The sequence below is a fragment of the Littorina saxatilis genome, linkage group LG5, assembly GCF_037325665.1.
Source record: "Littorina saxatilis isolate snail1 linkage group LG5, US_GU_Lsax_2.0, whole genome shotgun sequence".
In the NCBI taxonomy this organism is placed as follows: Eukaryota; Metazoa; Mollusca; class Gastropoda; order Littorinimorpha; family Littorinidae; genus Littorina; species Littorina saxatilis.
This window is the reverse complement of record NC_090249.1, coordinates 22,189,315-22,208,003: the sequence shown is the minus strand read 5'-3', so window position 1 is coordinate 22,208,003 and position 18,689 is coordinate 22,189,315. Positions and strand designations below refer to the sequence as shown.

The window sequence follows — 18,689 nt, the reverse complement described above, 5'->3', positions numbered from 1 at the left end:
GTATATTTCGTACGTATAGAGCGTTTTGAACTTTTCAGTCGCAAAAGTAGTACCAAAACAGAACAGCTTCTCAACCCATTGCACTATCGAGGATTCAGGCTGTTGCTGGCTCGTTATTTGTTTGGTTGCTGGGTCATTATCGAAAAATAACTAGCTCTACAAGTTTACAGAGGTAAAGAAGCAGAGGGGGGAATAAGCTAACAGAACACGCTGTAACTACTAGTATTTATCTAGAGTGTAGGTTGAGTGTTAGAATCCCGGCCGCGCCTGGTGGATTAAGGATGGAGATTGTTCTATTCTCCCAGGTAAACTATATAAGCGGAGTGTAGGTCGGTAAAGCTGGCTAAGTTTGTTAGTTTTATTATGATTTATTTTAATTAGACGATCTTTATGTTTTGGTTGTGTGTTGTTCTTATGCTTTTTGTTTGTTTGTTTGTCTCAATATAGATTGTTGTATTGTTTTAGACGTGAACATAATAATTATACAGGATGTTATTTTTTTATACGTTTTTTTAAAGTTTTTTTGTAGAAATAATGTTTTTTTGTTTTTTTAGAGGTGTATGTGCGTTTGTGCGCGCGTGTGAGTGTGTGTGTGTGTGTGTGTGTGTGTGTTTGTGCGCGCGTGGAGTGTGTGTGTGCGCGCGTGTGAGAGTGTGTGTGTGTGTGTGTGTGTTTGCACGTGCGTGCGTGTAAAAACCCACACGATCCCGCGGCCATTTGCGTGGGCCGGCGCGGCTTGAGTCAATAAAAGTACCATACTGGAAAGGCCCACAGCACAACCCAAACTTCCTTGCCTCGCTCATTTCATCATCAGTTCCGATGCCCGTCACATTGATGCCTGAAATGATCAAGTATTCCCTGTTTTTTGTGTGTCTTTCCACGACAGTAGAGACGGGTGAGTAATGTCTAATTTTACGCAAGATTTTCCCTTTTGTAGTGTAAGTTAGATGGTTTGACCTATGTCTATTTTTGCCCCGAGATTGAGAATACTATAGTTCAAGGTACATAGTTTTCACCCTACTTTATATGTCTGCCTCGAGACTGACAATTTTTAGTGTGAGGTAGCTAATTTTCACCGTAAATCTATTTTTAAAACGAAAGTGTACTTCAGTGTACATACATTTGCTTTCACTTTGTAACTGCCAATATAAGCCGAGTTCTTTCGTCTTCGTTTCAGTTAGCAGCTCGTTTCGCTAGTTTTCATGCTGTGCTCGCAAAATCTGTGAACAGTGGCTTAACAGCTAAGGGTACATGCTTATCTGGGGTCTTACCTGGACACGGAATTCAGGTTTTCTTTCAGATAGTAAACGAAGAAAGGAAGGAACTGACAAACGAATGAACAGCCGTTGGTCAAATTAACTCACGGATGGACGGATGGATGAGCGGACGAGCAAAAGAACGAACGAAGAAACGGTTGAACGAATGGACAATTAGGAGATTTACTATTGCAAAAATATATATGAATATATGCATTGACTTACTCAGAAATAATGTTCATATACATTAAACAAATTTTTTTTAAAAGAACTCGAACAAGGACAGGCCAACAGTAGGCCTTATATCATTTGAAATGAAGTTAAATTGCAATAATGGACATGTACCTCACACGTGCATGCGTAATGCTTAATACATACCGAGGTCGAATTAGTCGGTGCTTTTATGTAACCCGCGTCTGCACCTTTAAGGTGATATCTGCAAAGTGTATTTCATATTAGAATAAATAGCAAACACGTATCCTTCCAGGATACGAAATAGTATCACGAAAAAAAACTATTGGTTATTTGTTTGATTTCAAAAAACCGATTCCCTTCTCTCTTTCTTTTTCCATGTGTTTAAGTATGTATGCAACATGTTTAAACCAAGGACCCAAACAAAACCGGCACGGTTGGCCTAGTGGTAAGGCGTCCGCCCCGTGATCGGGAGGTCGTGGGTTCGAACCCCGGCCGGGTCATACCTAAGACTTTAAAATTGGCAATCTAGTGGCTGCTCCGCCTGGCGTCTGGCATTATGGGGTTAGTGCTAGGACTGGTTGGTCCGGTGTCAGAATAATGTGACTGGGTGAGACATGAAGCCTGTGCTGCGACTTCTGTCTTGTGTGTGGCGCACGTTAAATGTCAAAGCAGCACCGTGGTCGGCTGGGCGTTAAGCAAACAAACAAACCAAACAAACCAAAGACCCAAACAAAAAGCAATAAAAGTCACATAATTAACGAGTTAGTGACTTTAAAGCAACACACTCAAACACGCCTGAGGAAAACTGCAAATAGTTTTAGGACTTTTACCCAGAAAAAAACCCACCTAAAGTACCCGTGAGTAGTTAAGTTGTGGTTTTTACGCTCCCAAAAATACATCCTTTTATCGCGTGAAAGCGGAATTAAATTCGACATGTATTTCTAAAGTGTGTCCACATGTCCCGGAAAATATGTACATAATGCAGATACAAGGCTTAAGCTGCAGGAAAGCCAATGAAGTCCTAGACATTTGGTTTTGGTTTTGATAGTCAGGGAAATAGTAGCTATATAAATTATAAAAAAAAAAAAAATCGGTGGTAACAAATACAGAATATGCACACATGACACACATTATATATAACTCTGAGACAAGTACAGATGGGCAGACAGACAGATATATAGACGGAGAGAAATGCATATACGCAGATATCTACACATGACTATGTAACTATTTCTTTCGGTGATCGTGTGCTAATTTGTGGGTCTTCTACAATTTTTTTAATTGTTTACCCCCCTATCTTTCTGTCTTTCTTTCCTTCTATCTTTCTTTCTGTTTATCTTTCTTTCTGTCTTTCTTTCTTGATTTGTGTACATGTGTACTAATAATATTGGACTCGTTATTATTGAGCTTACCAGTGCGAATTTGTGAAAGTATGAAGAAGAGAAAGAAAAAGAAAATCACGAGTATATTTTTGTCTGCTTTTTGTATTTAGTCAAGTTTTGACTAAATATTTTAACATCGAGGGGGAATCGAAACGAGGGTCGTGGTGTATGTGTGTGCGTGTGTGCGTGCGTGCGTGCGTGTAGAGCGATTCAGACCAAACTACTGGACCGATCTTTATAAAATTTGACATGAGAGTTTTTTATTTTTTTTTATTTTTTTTTACAATTTTCAGATTTTTAATGACCAAAGTCATTAATTAATTTTTAAGTCACCAAGCTGAAATGCAATACCGAAGTCCGGGCTTCGTCGAAGATTACTTGACCAAAATTTCAACCAATTTGGTTGAAAAATGAGGGCGTGACAGTGCCGCCTCAACTTTCACGAAAAGCCGGATATGACGTCATCAAAGACATTTATCAAAAAAATGAAAAAAACGTTCGGGGATATCATACCCAGGAACTCTCATGTCAAATTTTATAAAGATCGGTCCAGTAGTTTGGTCTGAATCGCTCTACACGCACGCACGCACGCACACACGCACACACATACACCACGACCCTCGTTTCGATTCCCCCTCGATGTTAAAATATTTAGTCAAAACTTGACTAAATATAAAAAATAAAATTGAAGATGGAGAGAAATACAAAGCTTGATAATTTAAATCAAAGACCAAGAATATGTTGCGAAAAAGTAATGCATTAGTTCGTCTTACAAGGGCAAATCTGAGCACGATGAAATAAATCTATGATATGCATTCAAATGACCCCCCCCCCCCCCCCCCGTATATCGGCCTTCAAGGTTGACCGAGAAAGGCTAGGTAAAACTCCCGGAGGTTATGAATTGGACGACTAGGAACTGTGTCAATTACTAGAAACTAGGATGCTTATTCCTTGCATCTGCTACTACGACATATGTACTTGTGAAATTATTGCATTTCAAGTACTACTTGTGATTCATTGTCTGTCAAGTCTCAGAGAGAGAGAGAGAGAGAGAGAGAGAGAGAGAGAGAGAGAGAGAGAGAGAGAGAGAGAGAGAGAGAGAGAGAGAGAGAGAGAGAGAGAGAGAGAGTGAAGGACAGGAAGACAGACAGACAGACAGAGGGAGAAATAGAGAAAGAGAGACAGACAGACAGAAAGGGAGTGAGAGGGAGGGAGGGAGAGAGAGAGAGAGAGAGAGAGAGAGAGAGAGAGAGAGAGAGAGAGAGAGAGAGAGAGAATGACAATGACAATGACAATGACAATGACAATTCTTTATTTTACGAGGGTAACAGAATAAGCATTGGTATACTTTTTTGCATCTGGCCCCCGCCCTAAAGAGGGACTAAATCTACTAGAGAGAGAGAGAGAGAGAGAGGTCAGAGGAAGTCAGAATGTTTATTGGCAAAGACTCATGGTTTATAGCAAAAGGGTGTTGGGGGGGGGGGGGGGGGGGGGGTAATCGAACAATCCACGAACATCAGTCCGTTACAAAAAGAATGCATCGTGATTCGGTCCGAAGCATCCAAATTGTATTCCAAGTCGGGAAATAACAGTTACTGTTCCGTTTTTAACACGGTATTGTTCAATACCGATCGCGGTTTGTCACTAAACACACATAAAATATGTGTGCGAAAAGAGTCAGTCTGGCATGGCACGGAGGTATCACTGTACCAGTGTAGACAAAACACGAAGAGAGAGAGAGAGAGAGAGAGAGAGAGAGAGAGAGAGAGAGTTGCCAGGGCTGCTGAGAAAATGCACGCTACAACCGAGGCCAGAGAACTTCATTGTGAGAAGTTGGCCACGCACTCACGCTTCGTTCAGTGACAGTGTTTCCCATTCATAACTGATGAATATGACGTTGATCAGAAGTCTATTATAGTCAGCATTCTGGCCTACTTCGACCAAAGAGGAAATCACGAGTAAGGACGATATGTCATGTACGCAATACTGGAACATTATTGCGCATGTTGTCCGGAAAGTCATCTTTGCACTTTGAGCTTGCGGGGTGTGCACTTCAAAGACGCGTAACTGCATCAGTACGTTGCAAGTGCAAGGCTTAGTCATGTAAATTGTTTGTTTTCTCTTTTAAAAGCAGGGGCGGATCAGTTGCTTTGTAAGGGGGGGGGGGGGGCACTTTGAATCGAAAGTGAATGTGATGGGCGCGAAGCGCCCGAATTTGCTAGGGGGGTCCGGGGGCATGCCCCCCCGGAAAAAATTTTGGCCCAAAGAAGCAAAATGGTGCCATCTGGTGCCATTTGAACTTAGAAATAATCATAGAATCAGCTTTCCAATTTTTATTTTTATTTTCGGGGGGGGGGGGGGGGGGCACGTGCCCCCTGTACCCCCCCCCCTCGTCCGCCCCTGAAAAGCACAACCCGTCCCGTGTAATCGATTCGACTTACCATCTCACATATATGTATGGGATAAGACCATCCCTTGACTTAAACTCACACCAAAAATTTACTGCATGTAAGCTTTCCGTGTAGAGTGGGAATTTTGTATGAATTAATTTCTTAACGGACTCTAACGGCAATCTATTAAATTAATTCATCCAAAAAATTCTCACTCTGCGCAAGAGTCAGTGAGGATGTTGATAACTGGTATGAGTTCAAGTGGAGGGATGTATCCTTGACGGATGATGACTTTATTCAGTTATTCTGCAGAAAAACAGAAATGCTGGAGAACATCGTTCTTTTCTGCAGCATTTCTGCATAATGTCATCTTTCGCGACAGCACCGTTTTACTGTAGCATTCTTGATTTCAATTTTACTGCAGTAAAATGTTTTGCTCCAGAAAAACCCGTTGCTTTGGCGAAAGATGACATTATGCAGAAATGCTGCAGAAAAGACAGTTTTTCTCCAGCATTTCTGTTTTTCTGCAGAATAACTGAATAATGCCAAAATGCTGAAGAAAAAGTGTAAACAGTTTTTCTGCAGTAAAACAACATCACCGTTTTACTGCAGCATTCTTGATTTCAATTTTACTGCAGTAAAACTGTTTTACTGCAGAAAAAAAACGTTGCTCTCGCGAAAGATGACATTATGCAGAAATGCTGCAGAAAAGACAGTTTTTCTCCAGCATTTCGGTTTTTCTCCAGAATAACTGAATAATGTCATAATCCGCCAAGAGCCAGTACAAAATGCTGCAGAAAAAATAAAAACAGGTTTTCGGCAGTAAAACAACAGCACCGTTTTACTGCAGCATTCTTGATTTCAATTTTACTGCAGTAAAATGTTTTGCTGCAGAAACAAAACGCTGCTTCGGCGAAAGATGACATTATGCAGAAATGCTGCAGAAAAGACAGTTTTTCTCCAGCATTTTGGTTTTTCTGCAGAATAACTGAATAATGTCATAATCCGCCAAGGATAGGGATGGTCGTATCTCATGTAAAAACCAGGCCAGATCTTAGTTTGGGAGCCGCACTGCTTCCTTTAGGCGGTAATTTTCGCAGTGGCAAATAGAACTGTCGTGTTAGAATTAGAAACTAGCACAATCATTTCCAAATACTGTTCGGTTTTGCTTCTTCCAGATGTCACTGTTCCAAGTGTATGGTCGTTCCAAAATTCAACTAGTAAAATGCCCTGACTTTTAAATAAACGTGACCCCTGTAATTTGTCGGCATGGACCGTTTTCTGGGCAGACTGAAGGGACATTCCAGCTGTAGGAATGTTGCTTTTGTAAACGTCACATTCATATTTAAATAACACACGTTTTGTTTCTGTCCACTTAGAACGCCACTTCATGATTACTCTGGTGTTCGTCACTAGCGTTGCACGACCTATCATTATCCCTGGTTGTGGCGAACAATAATTCGTAGGGGAAGGGCTCCTAATATGGACCGGCTCCTAATATGGACCACCTCCTGTTCTGACAAACTAACGGCGCTAGAGCGCTCAAAAGTTTCATTGGCTGTATTCACCCTCTCTGGATAACTTGCACATGTCAAAACAGTTGCAGAAACACAAACCTCAAAACCGTAAGGCTTTTTCTCTTTTTTTTCACTTTTGACAGGGTTCACTCTAAGTTTGCCGCCTAAAACGGACTCGTTTCTGTCCACAGCCAAAGCTTTTATCACACAAAAATTGCTATATATGACAGCTAAAACCGTATTTGTTACATTTTAGCAGGGTTGACCCTGAGTTTCTACTGCAAACAAAACATAATAGCAAAATTTCAGAGTATGTGTGAGTCCCCTAATATGGACCACCTTCAACAAATCAAAGAAAATAAAAGCTAAATGCTATTTTCATTAATTCATTAAGAAGCTTGCTGGAAATAACCTATAACTAGCCCTCGAGATGTCAAAAAAATATAACAGATAGTCTTCTTTTTGTGGAAGTTGATAATTTCACTTATTGTCACTCTGTTTTTGATAAGCTTCTTTAGTTTCCTGGTGGGTTTCAAATAATGCTCTCATCAACCCGAAACAGATAAATCTAAAGCATATTTTAATTAGTCTGACTTGCACACTAAGTTGTATCATGTTATTTTGAAGTATAGGGGGCTTTTGACAGTGATTCGTGAAGGCCGCTTCACTGGTCCATATTAGGCGCCCAGGCTCCTAATATGGACCATTTGTGATTTTTTTTCTGTATTAACTTTTTGCTGAATGTCTATCAAAGCTATTTCACTCTAATTAGGCCTGAGAGTTAACCTAAGAGAGAAGGACTACCAAACACAAAATGAAACTTCTTCGCAAGAAAACAAGTTAGTTATCAGCATGAAACTACAGGTGGTCCATATTAGGAGCCCTTCCCCAACTACCTTGCCCAGTGGTTCCTTCTTCCTCGTTGCCCTCTTGTTCACAGCTGTCACCATTATACTGGTTTTTTCCAGTACTATTGACCATTGTGGGCCTTTCCCCCCCTCCACCCCCCCTCCACCTCCCCCCCCCCCCCCCTCAGGAACCAGGAACACTTTAGCATTGATTTGGCCAGTTCTTTAGTGACTTGCGTTTCTCAGTACGCCCACAAATCCCCCCCCCCCCCTCCACCCACCACCCCAGAAAACACCCAACAACAACAACACACACACAACTTCTCCGCGCCGCGTCCCGGTGATCTTGACTATGAAGGGAGAACGGTCCAATCTTGGCGCAGGACAACGAAATCTGTAATGGCGATGCCTCTGTGTACAAATGTGACTCACGAATTGTCATAAAAGCTCCAATGCTTTAGGTGTTACCAACAAAAATGACCGGAACGGATAGACAGAGAACAGAAGGAGGCCGGACTAAGGACGGATTCAATGAAAAATAAGTTTACCGTGGTTTGCTCGTGGATTTAAAGGCACAGTGTAAATCCTGTGTAAACGATTTGACTCACCATCTCAGATCTGGTCGGGATTTTTGAACAGATAGAGCTACCCCTTCACTTGAACGCATACCACAAATCAACAGATAGAGCTACCCCTTCACTTGAACGCATGCCACAAATCAACAGATAGAGCTACCCCTTCACTTGAACGCATGCCACAAATCAACAGATAGAGCTACCCCTTCACTTGAACGCATACCACAAATCAACAGATAGAGCTACCCCTTCACTTGAACGCATGCCACAAATCAACAGATAGAGCTACCCCTTCACTTGAACGCATACCACAAATCAACAGATAGAGCTACCCCTTCACTTGAACGCAAACCACAAATCAACAGATAGAGCTACCCCTTCACTTGAACGCATGCCACAAATCAACAGATAGAGCTACCCCTTCACTTGAACGCATGCCACAAATCAACAGATAGAGCTACACCTTCACTTGAACGCATGCCACAAATCAACAGATAGAGCTACCCCTTCACTTGAACGCATGCCACAAATCAACAGATAGAGCTACCCCTTCACTTGAACGCATGCCACAAATCAACAGATAGAGCTACCCCTTCACTTGAACGCATGCCACAAATCAACAGATAGAGCTACACCTTCACTTGAACGCATGCCACAAATCAACAGATAGAGCTACCCCTTCACTTGAACGCATGCCACAAATCAACAGATAGAGCTACCCCTCACATGAACGCATGCCACAAATCAACAGATAGAGCTACCCCTTCACTTGAACGCATACCACAAATCAACAGATAGAGCTACCCCTTCACTTGAACGCATGCCACAAATCAACAGATAGAGCTACCCCTTCACTTGAACGCATGCCACAAATCAACAGATAGAGCTACCCCTTCACTTGAACACATGCCACAAATCAACAGATAGAGCTACCCCTTCACTTGAACGCATGCCACAAATCAACAGATAGAGCTACCCCTTCACTTGAACGCATGCCACAAATCAACAGATAGAGCTACCCCTTCACTTGAACGCATGCCACAAATCAACAGATAGAGCTACCCCTTCACTTGAACGCATGCCACAAATCAACAGATAGAGCTACCCCTTCACTTGAACGCATGCCACAAATCAACAGATAGAGCTACCCCTTCACTTGAACACATGCCACAAATCAACAGATAGAGCTACCCCTTCACTTGAACGCATGCCACAAATCAACAGATAGAGCTACCCCTTCACTTGAACGCATGCCACAAATCAACAGATAGAGCTACCCCTTCACATGAACACATGCCACAAATCAACAGATAGAGCTACCCCTTCACATGAACGCATGCCACAAATCAACAGATAGAGCTACCCCTTCACATGAACGCATGCCACAAATCAACAGATAGAGCTACCCCTTCACATGAACGCATGCCACAAATCAACAGATAGAGCTACCCCTTCACATGAACACATGCCACAAATCAACAGATAGAGCTACCCCTTCACTTGAACGCATGCCACAAATCAACAGATAGAGCTACCCCTTCACATGAACACATTCCACAAATCAACAGATAGAGCTACCCCTTCACTTGAACACATGCCACGAATCAACAGATAGAGCTACCCCTCACATGAACACATGCCACAAATCAACAGACTGGGGGCTTTCTGTGCAGAGTGGAGATTTTATTTTAAATAAAATATTTTCTTAATAGCCACTAGTGTCAACCTGAGAACTCTCAAAATCTGCACAGGAAGCAGTCAGACGTTGATTGTCGGTATGTGTCTAAGTGAATGAATGAATGGTCTGATCCCTTGTAAAAGCCTGTGTACTGTATAATGTGAGGTAGTAAGCAGACCTGTTTTCACATAAATGACTGTGCCTTTGACATAAGTGGCCACTATCGAATGATCTGTTTGTCGGTTGCATTGTGCTGTACATGTGTTGGTGTTGTATGTGTTTAACTGATTGTTGTTGTTGGTGTGTCCTCAGCTGCATCAGAACGGGATGGCCATCGCTCTCGACTGCAGCGAGGTCACGGTGACCCTTGTGGACCAAGTCTGGACGCATCTCTAGTCTGCTGTATTGGACGTAAGGCATCATCATCATCGTAGTCGTCGTCGTCATCATCCTCCTCCTCCTCCTCATCATCATCGTCGTCGTCGTCGTCAACATCATCATCATCATCATTATCAATATCATCATCAACATCATCATCGTCTTCATCATGACTGTCCGTAATCTGGTACGCTAGACACATGACACATTTCTCAGATATTCACATTAAAATGGCAATCTATCATCACTCCTAACATTCGTAAGTTCACAGTTTCTTTTGCTCATTGTAACTATTCTTTTCCAAATTGCAGTTTATATCCTATAAAGAAGATTAAATCAAATCTAAAAAAAAATTGATTAAAATCAGCGGTAGACGGGAATTAAAAGCAACTGTGAGATAATAGCATTATCCACATTCGCGTTCTCATTTGCAGTTTTCAAAACATTGACATAATTACCCACGTAAGTTTCCCGTGTTATAATAGTAAAAGGCGAACGCACGGACGGACGGATGAATTGGCAGTCGATGAAAGACGGATTGAGGAAGGACATGAACCATTTCAATACACTAAATTTGCACCGATGGTTCAGAGACAAAACCAATCACAGTGACAGTTGTATTGCCGGATTGAACATTATATTTCTCATGTATTCGTTGTGTGGTGTCATATTCCGACTGAAATTTTAATGTAGGCCCCTGGCCGAGACTTGACACGACTTGTACAAAATTCACACACACACACACACACACACACACACACACACACACACACACACATGATATTGCTGTTTTTTCAAGCCACCTGCACGTAACCGTGGACAATGGGAAGCCTGACATTTCGATGAACTGTGTGTGATGAGATCTGTGAAACAAAAGGGACGTTTCTGTTAGCAGGCTCCGCATTATGTGTACAGCTGTCAAAACAATGCACTGCACCTGCTTTGAGCAATTAACTTAGTTATGCCTTTTCTGTCATCCAACTGACTGAAATACTTGTCCAGCTCATCCGACGATCTCACCATACCGCAACCATTTATGTATCGGCCAAGGAGGGTCACAGGTTTAAAGCATAATTGCTGATATAGTGGAATTTTCCCATGGATTTATGTCTGTTTTTTCCGCTGAAATAGTGGATTTATACCCTGTATTTATGTCTGTTCGTTTCTTAAAAAAACCCAGCAAAAGTAAACTATTGGAACATTTTGACCAATATTCAAGATATTGCACTGTGTTAAATTCATTCAATGTGACGTGTGCCTCCGTCAGTAATAGTCATAGCCATAGGTTATCTAGGTCTTTAGCGTTGTAAGCTCAGGGACGTTTTTCCACTACTATCTAAGCCTCTGATTTTTTCAGAACTTGTTTTCGTAAGCATAATAAGTCATTTTAGTTACCATTCAATTTACGGAATGAACTGTAAATGTTTTTCATTTATGGGGTTTAGAAGGAAAACATCTGTGCAACCATTTTGACAAAGGAAGGGAGAAAATTAGGTCGATAGTACATAAGGGAGACAACCATTGCAGCCATTATCCTCCATCAAGTGAATTTTGTTTTATTGATTATGCTTAATTTCGGGGCTCAATCCGTCAATTAAGTTCACAGGAAATATTTTTTGCTTTGATATAAGTGACTTAAATGTATCAACAATTAGTCCATAATGCCAAAGGATTGTGAGTTATGTGAATTTACAACGCTAAAGTTCAACATTATACCGTGCATTGTTCTAATGGTAATGTTAAACTTTAGCGTTGTTAATTCATAGGTCACAATCAAGTGACATTTACGCCTCCAATTTGGCAGATACCTTTGAAGTCACGGAATTAACTGTTCAGATGCCTTTCCTTTACACGGCATTAAGTCTCAGGAAACATGAATACACGCATGCAGGGGAAAAAAAATATGGGTAGCGCCGTATGTATGGCAGCTCGCTTTCCCCGGGGAGAAAGCAGCCCGAATGTCCATGAGGGTAACCTCACTGGACTGTAAATCTTATCCATCCATCCATGGGGTTTAGAAGGAAAACATCGGCACAGTCGCCATGTCGAAGGAGGGGAGGCAACTCTGTCGATAATTACGTATGCACTTTCTCGTCATTTACGTCGATCAAATGACCAAATTAATTTATTATGCTTAAGTTTGGCGCTCAATCCGTCAATTAATTTCACGATAAATTATTTTTTTGCTTTGATTAAAGGGAGTTGTAACAAAAATAAGTCAAATAATGTCATTGGATTGTGAGCAATGAATTTACAACGCTAAAGTTCAACATTACCATACTAATAGGGATGATGTTCAATTTGTTTTTTTTTTGTTTACGTAGAGGGGGGAATCGAGATGAGGGTCGTGGTGGTGTCTGTGTGTATGTGTGTGTGTGTGTAGAGCGATTCAGAGAAAACTGCTGGACCGATGTTCATGAAACTTGACATGAGAAATCCTGAGTATGACATCCCCAGACGAGTGTTTCATTTTTTTGATAAATGTCTTAGATGACGTCATATCCGGCTTTTCGTGAAAGTTGAGGCGGCACTGTCACGCTCTCATTTTTCAACCAAGTTGGTTGACATTTTGGTCAAGTAATCTTCGACGAAGCTTGGACTTTGGTATTGCATTTCAGCTTGAAGGCTTAAACATTAATTAAGGAGTTAATTTGGTCATTAAAAATTGTAATTAAAATTATTTCTTTATGAAACGATCCAAACATAATTTCATCTTATTCTTCATTATTTTCTGATTCTAAAAACATATAAATATGTTATATTTAAATTATATGCTTAAAATACAATGTCCGAAATCGATTTAAAAACAATTTCATCGTATTGCCTGTCAGTTCCTGATTCCCAAAACATATAGATATGTTATGTTTAAATTAAAAACAAGCTCAACAAGTTAAAAAGAATAGAGATACAGAAAAGCGTGCTATCCTGCTCAGCGTAACCACTACCGCGCTGTACTGGCTTGTCAATTTCACTGCCTTTTCCACGAGCGGGGGACTGACGATGCTATACGGTCTTGGTGAAAAAATGCAATGCGTTCAGTTTCGACAGCTTGACTAAATGTAGTGATTTCAGGATCAGGATCGGTACATTGCAGGAACCTTTTTAGGTTATTGTCGCATCGGAAATGAGAGAGCGCAACCCCAAAATTTAAAAATATTAATAATAGGAATTATTGGATCTTAGCCTATCCTTTCTAAGGAGGTCAGTTAGTGGGGTTTGGGGGGCGGTTGAAGAACAGGAAGCATCCGAGCGACACCCCCAGCCTTCGAATTCCTCCACACGCAGATCCCCCAACCCCCTAAATCATATCCCTAACCGAATTTATAAACAGGTTAAAACCATTGTTGGCGCTAGTGCGGGGTGGCCGTCATGGCACCTCTGCTAACCGCTGCTAAAAATGCAGCGACAGAGCCGCTTGCCTGGACAACCTTCTCCTCCAAACTATTCCACTCTGCGGCAACGGTCTGTACAAAGAAGGACCATTGGTACTGCTCAACGTTTGCATCAGGGACTTTGTAGCCTCGGCTGTTGTTGTAGGAGTATTTGGCGATGATGTTGTTTTACATTGTCGATGTGTGGTGTTGTCGTCAACAGTGCACGAGTCGACACTGATGAGACAGGACGAAGAATGCTGCAACGGAAGACCAACAGGAGTAGGCCACATCTGCTGCGCTGGCGACATTGCTGTTCCGGTGGCCTCGTCCAATCACGACGCTTGTTGCATCAATCCCAGTCACACCCGTGGTATCACGTTCGACTCGACGCGTTTCTACTGCAGTCCGCGCACCGGGCAGATCCAAAGACTACCGTTCTCCAAGCCCCAGCCTTCCAACGCCTTGAATACTTTTCCCGAGTCGTCTTCGTCGTCGTCTTCAAGCCTTTCTTCGCTGGTGTCGTCGTTTCATCGCTGGTGCGAGGCGGGGCTTGACGAGAACCGATCGGACGGCCCGAGGTGGGAGGGGGAGAGAGTTCTGTGCTGCGGAGGTGTTTCGTACTTTGCGTCCCGGCAGATCTGCTGTTCTCGACGTCTGCACGACTTGCCCACTGAGGACGCACAGTGAGTACCTCAGGAGTTTTGTACAATAATACTTGGTTTAACTGCATGGCCTGACGATATATTCTATTTCAATTAATTTATTGGTGGGGATTTTGTCAATAAATCTTATCGCCCAAGACAAGAACTAGCAGTTGTAAATGTTACAAGAAAGCGGGTAAAACTTCATGGACTGAGTGGCATAGTTATATCGCCTCAGTGCAGAAACCAAGATTTTCTGTGAGCTACTAAATCTGATACATTCTTCCTACCGGGTGATTTTCTATTATCGTTTTTGTTATTCATTAAAGTACTGCCCTCAAATTCTACGCGTGTCCTTGGAGACATTTGCAACTGTTCCTGACGATCCAGTTCCCTTATTGAAAGTCTTTCCAGGTCACTAACGTCAACATTTCTAACATGCATTTCGTCGACTTACCTCCAGATGTTGCTACGACCAAGCGTTCCAGAAAGAGGACCCTTCCAACCCCTGCCTAGGACGCTGTGGACCTAACACCACCTATGACTCGCATCGCGAACTGTGCTGTGACGGGGTGGTTCACCAGGTGTCCTCCATTCACGATGTGTGTTGTGGGAGGAACAAGATCTCTTCAGAGACACACGTGTGTTGCGCTGAGGGTGAGTTGCTGGCTTGGCTGCTAAAGAGAAGCTTTATGTGAGCATAATTATTGTATCCGAGAAAGGAAGGAAGGAAGGAAGGAAGGAAAAAAGGAAAGAAGGAAAGAAAGAAAAAAGAAACAGACAGAACAAAATTACAGACTTTTTTGTGGCCACCACATGTATTTACAGCTCAGTCTCAAGGTTTTCCTTTCTTAAGTGTAAAGTGACCGGGAAAACAATACCAAACAACAAATAAACAAACAAACAAAAAGCAAACAAACTAAAATGAAGGAAACAGAAATACGATAACATGTCAACATCTTTGTCACTTTTTTCCCCCAGGTACAGTGGCGTTACCCCGTGATGGCCCTCACAGGTGTTGTAGAGAGGCCATGCCCTACGTCAAACGATACATGCGCTGCAACCGCCAAGGGAGGAGGGGGAAAGGCAGGGGGAGGAGGAGGGGACGGAGGATGACAGGGGGCCTGAGGAGGAAGAGAGGGGCACAGTTCCAGACTTCTACCTTCTGCAGGAGGTCCTTGCCTGAGTGGGGGAGCGACTGGCCGTCTCCGCGTCTGATGGGAGGTGGTAAGTTGATGTGTGGTCGCTGCTAGTTGTTGTAGTGTGTGTGTGTGTGTGTGTGTGTGTGTGTGTGTGTGTGTGGGTGTGGGTGTGTGTGTCTATCTATCTTACATGAGCTGTTCAATTCCTTACGGATTATTCTGTGGACGATACTGAATAGTTACTTCTATGTAATGTTGGTGTTTGTTGTTGATGTACGTGAGCTTAAAAGTGTTTAATAAGCAGTCATTTGCTGTTTTTTCTTCCGTAATAAATGTTCAAATATTAGTTCTAATTGTTTTCTCATATCAACTGGTTCCTTGTTTCTTTGTCTGACTGATAACTTGATCGATGTATTTATCGAGCAACGATCTGTCAACAAAATGATTGATTTTCTGATTGATTGATTGATTGGTTGATTTGTTGATTGATTGATGGATTGATTGATTGCAGCATTCCAGATTGAAGGCAGCGTCACCAAGGTAAAGAAGAACCAGACTCACATCCGTTTGACCTTGACCCCATTTCGTGTCATCAGACAAGGGACCTTGCATCGCCATGACAACGCGAACATTCCTTGCCTCCAAAGCGAAGAACTTCAGGTTATTGCGAGTCTGGAGACGACTTCAAATCGCCGAAAGTGTCGCGGGAGACAACTCCGTCGATACTTGAGGGGAAGTACACTGACGGTGTTCTCTCCCCTGACCTCTGTCGTTTGCAATGATTCGTCTATACTCGTTCCGAGCAGTAGTCCTGAGTTTTTAGTTTTGAAGGCGCGTTAATGTTAGCAGCCACTACCATAGTTATGTGTGTGTGTGTGTGTGTGTGTGTGTGCTAGTGACTTGCAGCTACGGGGAGGACGTCAGCCAGGCTCTGACTGGCTAGTTATTTTTCCGCTTTGAGTAGGGCCTACATGCTCGCGAATGTTATACTGCTTGACAGTGACGAACACGCGGCTATCGGTAGGAAGTCAACCAGCTTTGTACGTCTCTCATAAACTCCATACTGACTATCCCCTCCCCCCCCCCCCCCCCCACCCTCCCCTCCCAAGCACTGCTGTTCGAATCGTGGACGCCGGATTAAGTGTGGAGTTTATTTTGGCGTTACAGCGGACCGGCTGACGTGTCCAGGCTCTGACTGATTGGCTAGTTATTACGAGGTATTTCCGGTTTGAGTACATGCTCGCGAATGTTATACTGCTTGGCAGTGACGAACACGCAGCTATCGGTAGGAAGTCAACCAGCTATGTACGTCTCTCATAAACTCCATACTGACTATCCCCTCCCCCCACCCTCCCCTCCAAAGTACTGCTGTTCGAATCGTGGACGCCGTAGCCTATTCCACTCATGACGATCGTGATGTGGGAAATTTCATTTAAATTAGAAACTAGCTTCATCGCACTCTCATCCTCGGGACGAACCACGAATATCGACACGAATTTGCTTCAGTGCACAGAAACTCTCGTGCTTTTCACCTTTAACATAAATAGTGCATCGTTTATTTCAAGGGGAAGCATTAAAGTGTGGAGTTTATTTTGGCGTCAGCCGACCCGACGGTTGACGTGCTACCTAGCATCCATGGCAGTGTTGACATCCGATAAACCGAAAGCAGAAATAACGTTCAACAGACCAATCCCAGCCTGGCTGACGTTCCCCCCGTAGCTGCAAGTGTGCCAGTGTGTGTGTGTGTGTGTGTGTTAATGTGTGTGTGTGGGAGAGAGAGAGAGAGAGAGAGAGAGAGAGAGAGAGAGAGAGAGTGTGTGAGAGAGAGATATTTGTTTTTATTGTTGTGTTTGTTGTTGATGTTTTTGTTGTTTTCACACCTCTGTATATGTATACTTTTTATCTCGCTGTGTCCGTGACACTGCCTCCTTCTTACTCCTGCCTTTGACTCCTTTCTCTCTGCTGCTCTGTTTGTCTGCCTGTCTGTTTCTGTCTGTCTGTGACTCACTCTCGTTGTCTCTGTCTCGCGAAATACCTACGCGGCGCACTTTTGATCACCAATAAACATTCACATTTGTTGCTGTAGAACTGATTTTGTACCACGCCTTTTTATATGTTCTTTATAAGCAACAAGGAGCGAAGACGGGGAACATGTAATGTTTTTGTGATATGCAGAATAATATAGTTGATGTTCAACTGTTATTAGAAAAATACCATAGTGAGGACGTAGGCAATGGCAATGTTACATAATATGTTATGTCCACGAAGATTCTTCTATTTCTTCTGCGTTCATGGGCTGAAACTCCCACGTTCACTCATGTTTTTGCACGAGTGGGTTTTTATGTGCATGATCGTTTTTACCCCGCCATTCAGGCAGCCATACGCCGCTTTCGGAAGAGGCACGCTAGGTATTATTTTATAACCCACCGAACTCTGACATGGATTACAAGATTTATTTTCGTGCGCATTTGGTCTTGTGATTGTGTGTACACACGAAGGGGTCTGTTCTAAGGAAAGCGAGATAGCGAGAGTTGACGATGGTCACAGATAAGTGCTTGTTGGTATTTTATCATAATGACATATCTTGCAAGTTGGCATTGGACAAAGAGTGAGGGAGAGAGAGATCATAGTTTATGACGTCGTCTAGTTCGGTTCATCGGTCCTTTGTTGTATGTTCAGTGATAGAGAGAGAGATGGCCGAGTTTTGATTGTCAATTAGTAAAATGTGACCTGTATTGATGACCCCCCCCCTCCCCATACCGCCGCCTCCCACCCCACACCAAACCCCGTGGAAATAAATCTTGTTTTTACTGAATTCAATGTTTTACGTCTCACATTTTACGTCTTACATCCGTCTTATGTCTCTTTTTCCTTTTCTCTCTTACGAACACACATACACTCAGTCAGACACAGACGTACATACATACAGACAGACAGACAAACACATTCACACTACACATATTACGTATCACACAAACACAACGCATAAGTACATACATATGTATTCACACGCACCCCCCCCCCCCACCACACACACACGCATCGACACACACACACACACACACACACACACACACACACACACACACCATGTCAACCACAATCTCGTATTTAAGCTCAAGCGTATCTAATTTCGACTAAGTTATGCCCCCGAAAGCCTCATTCTCGTCAAAATAGCATCAATAAACAACACCATATGCGTGCTAAACGTCAGTAAAGGACTCTTTCATTGCCGATAGGAAACATGGGACTTTATTTGAAATTTCCCAAAGCTGTTGTGAAAGCCCAAGTGCGGAGACATAGCGCAGTGCAT

The 18,689-nt window shown here is 42.7% G+C and overlaps 1 protein-coding gene across 1 annotated transcript; it reads left to right on the top strand.

Moving 5' to 3' along the window:
• Window positions 1-760: 760 nt before the first annotated feature.
• Window positions 761-18,206, top strand: LOC138966568 (uncharacterized). Its single transcript, XM_070338847.1, has 6 exons — window positions 761-895; window positions 10,154-10,252; window positions 13,814-14,276; window positions 14,698-14,891; window positions 15,216-15,461; window positions 15,888-18,206. The coding sequence occupies exons 1-6, from the start codon at window positions 820-822 to the stop codon at window positions 16,214-16,216; spliced, it is 1,407 nt and encodes a 468-aa protein (XP_070194948.1). The 5' UTR covers window positions 761-819; the 3' UTR covers window positions 16,217-18,206.
• Window positions 18,207-18,689: the final 483 nt, after the last annotated feature.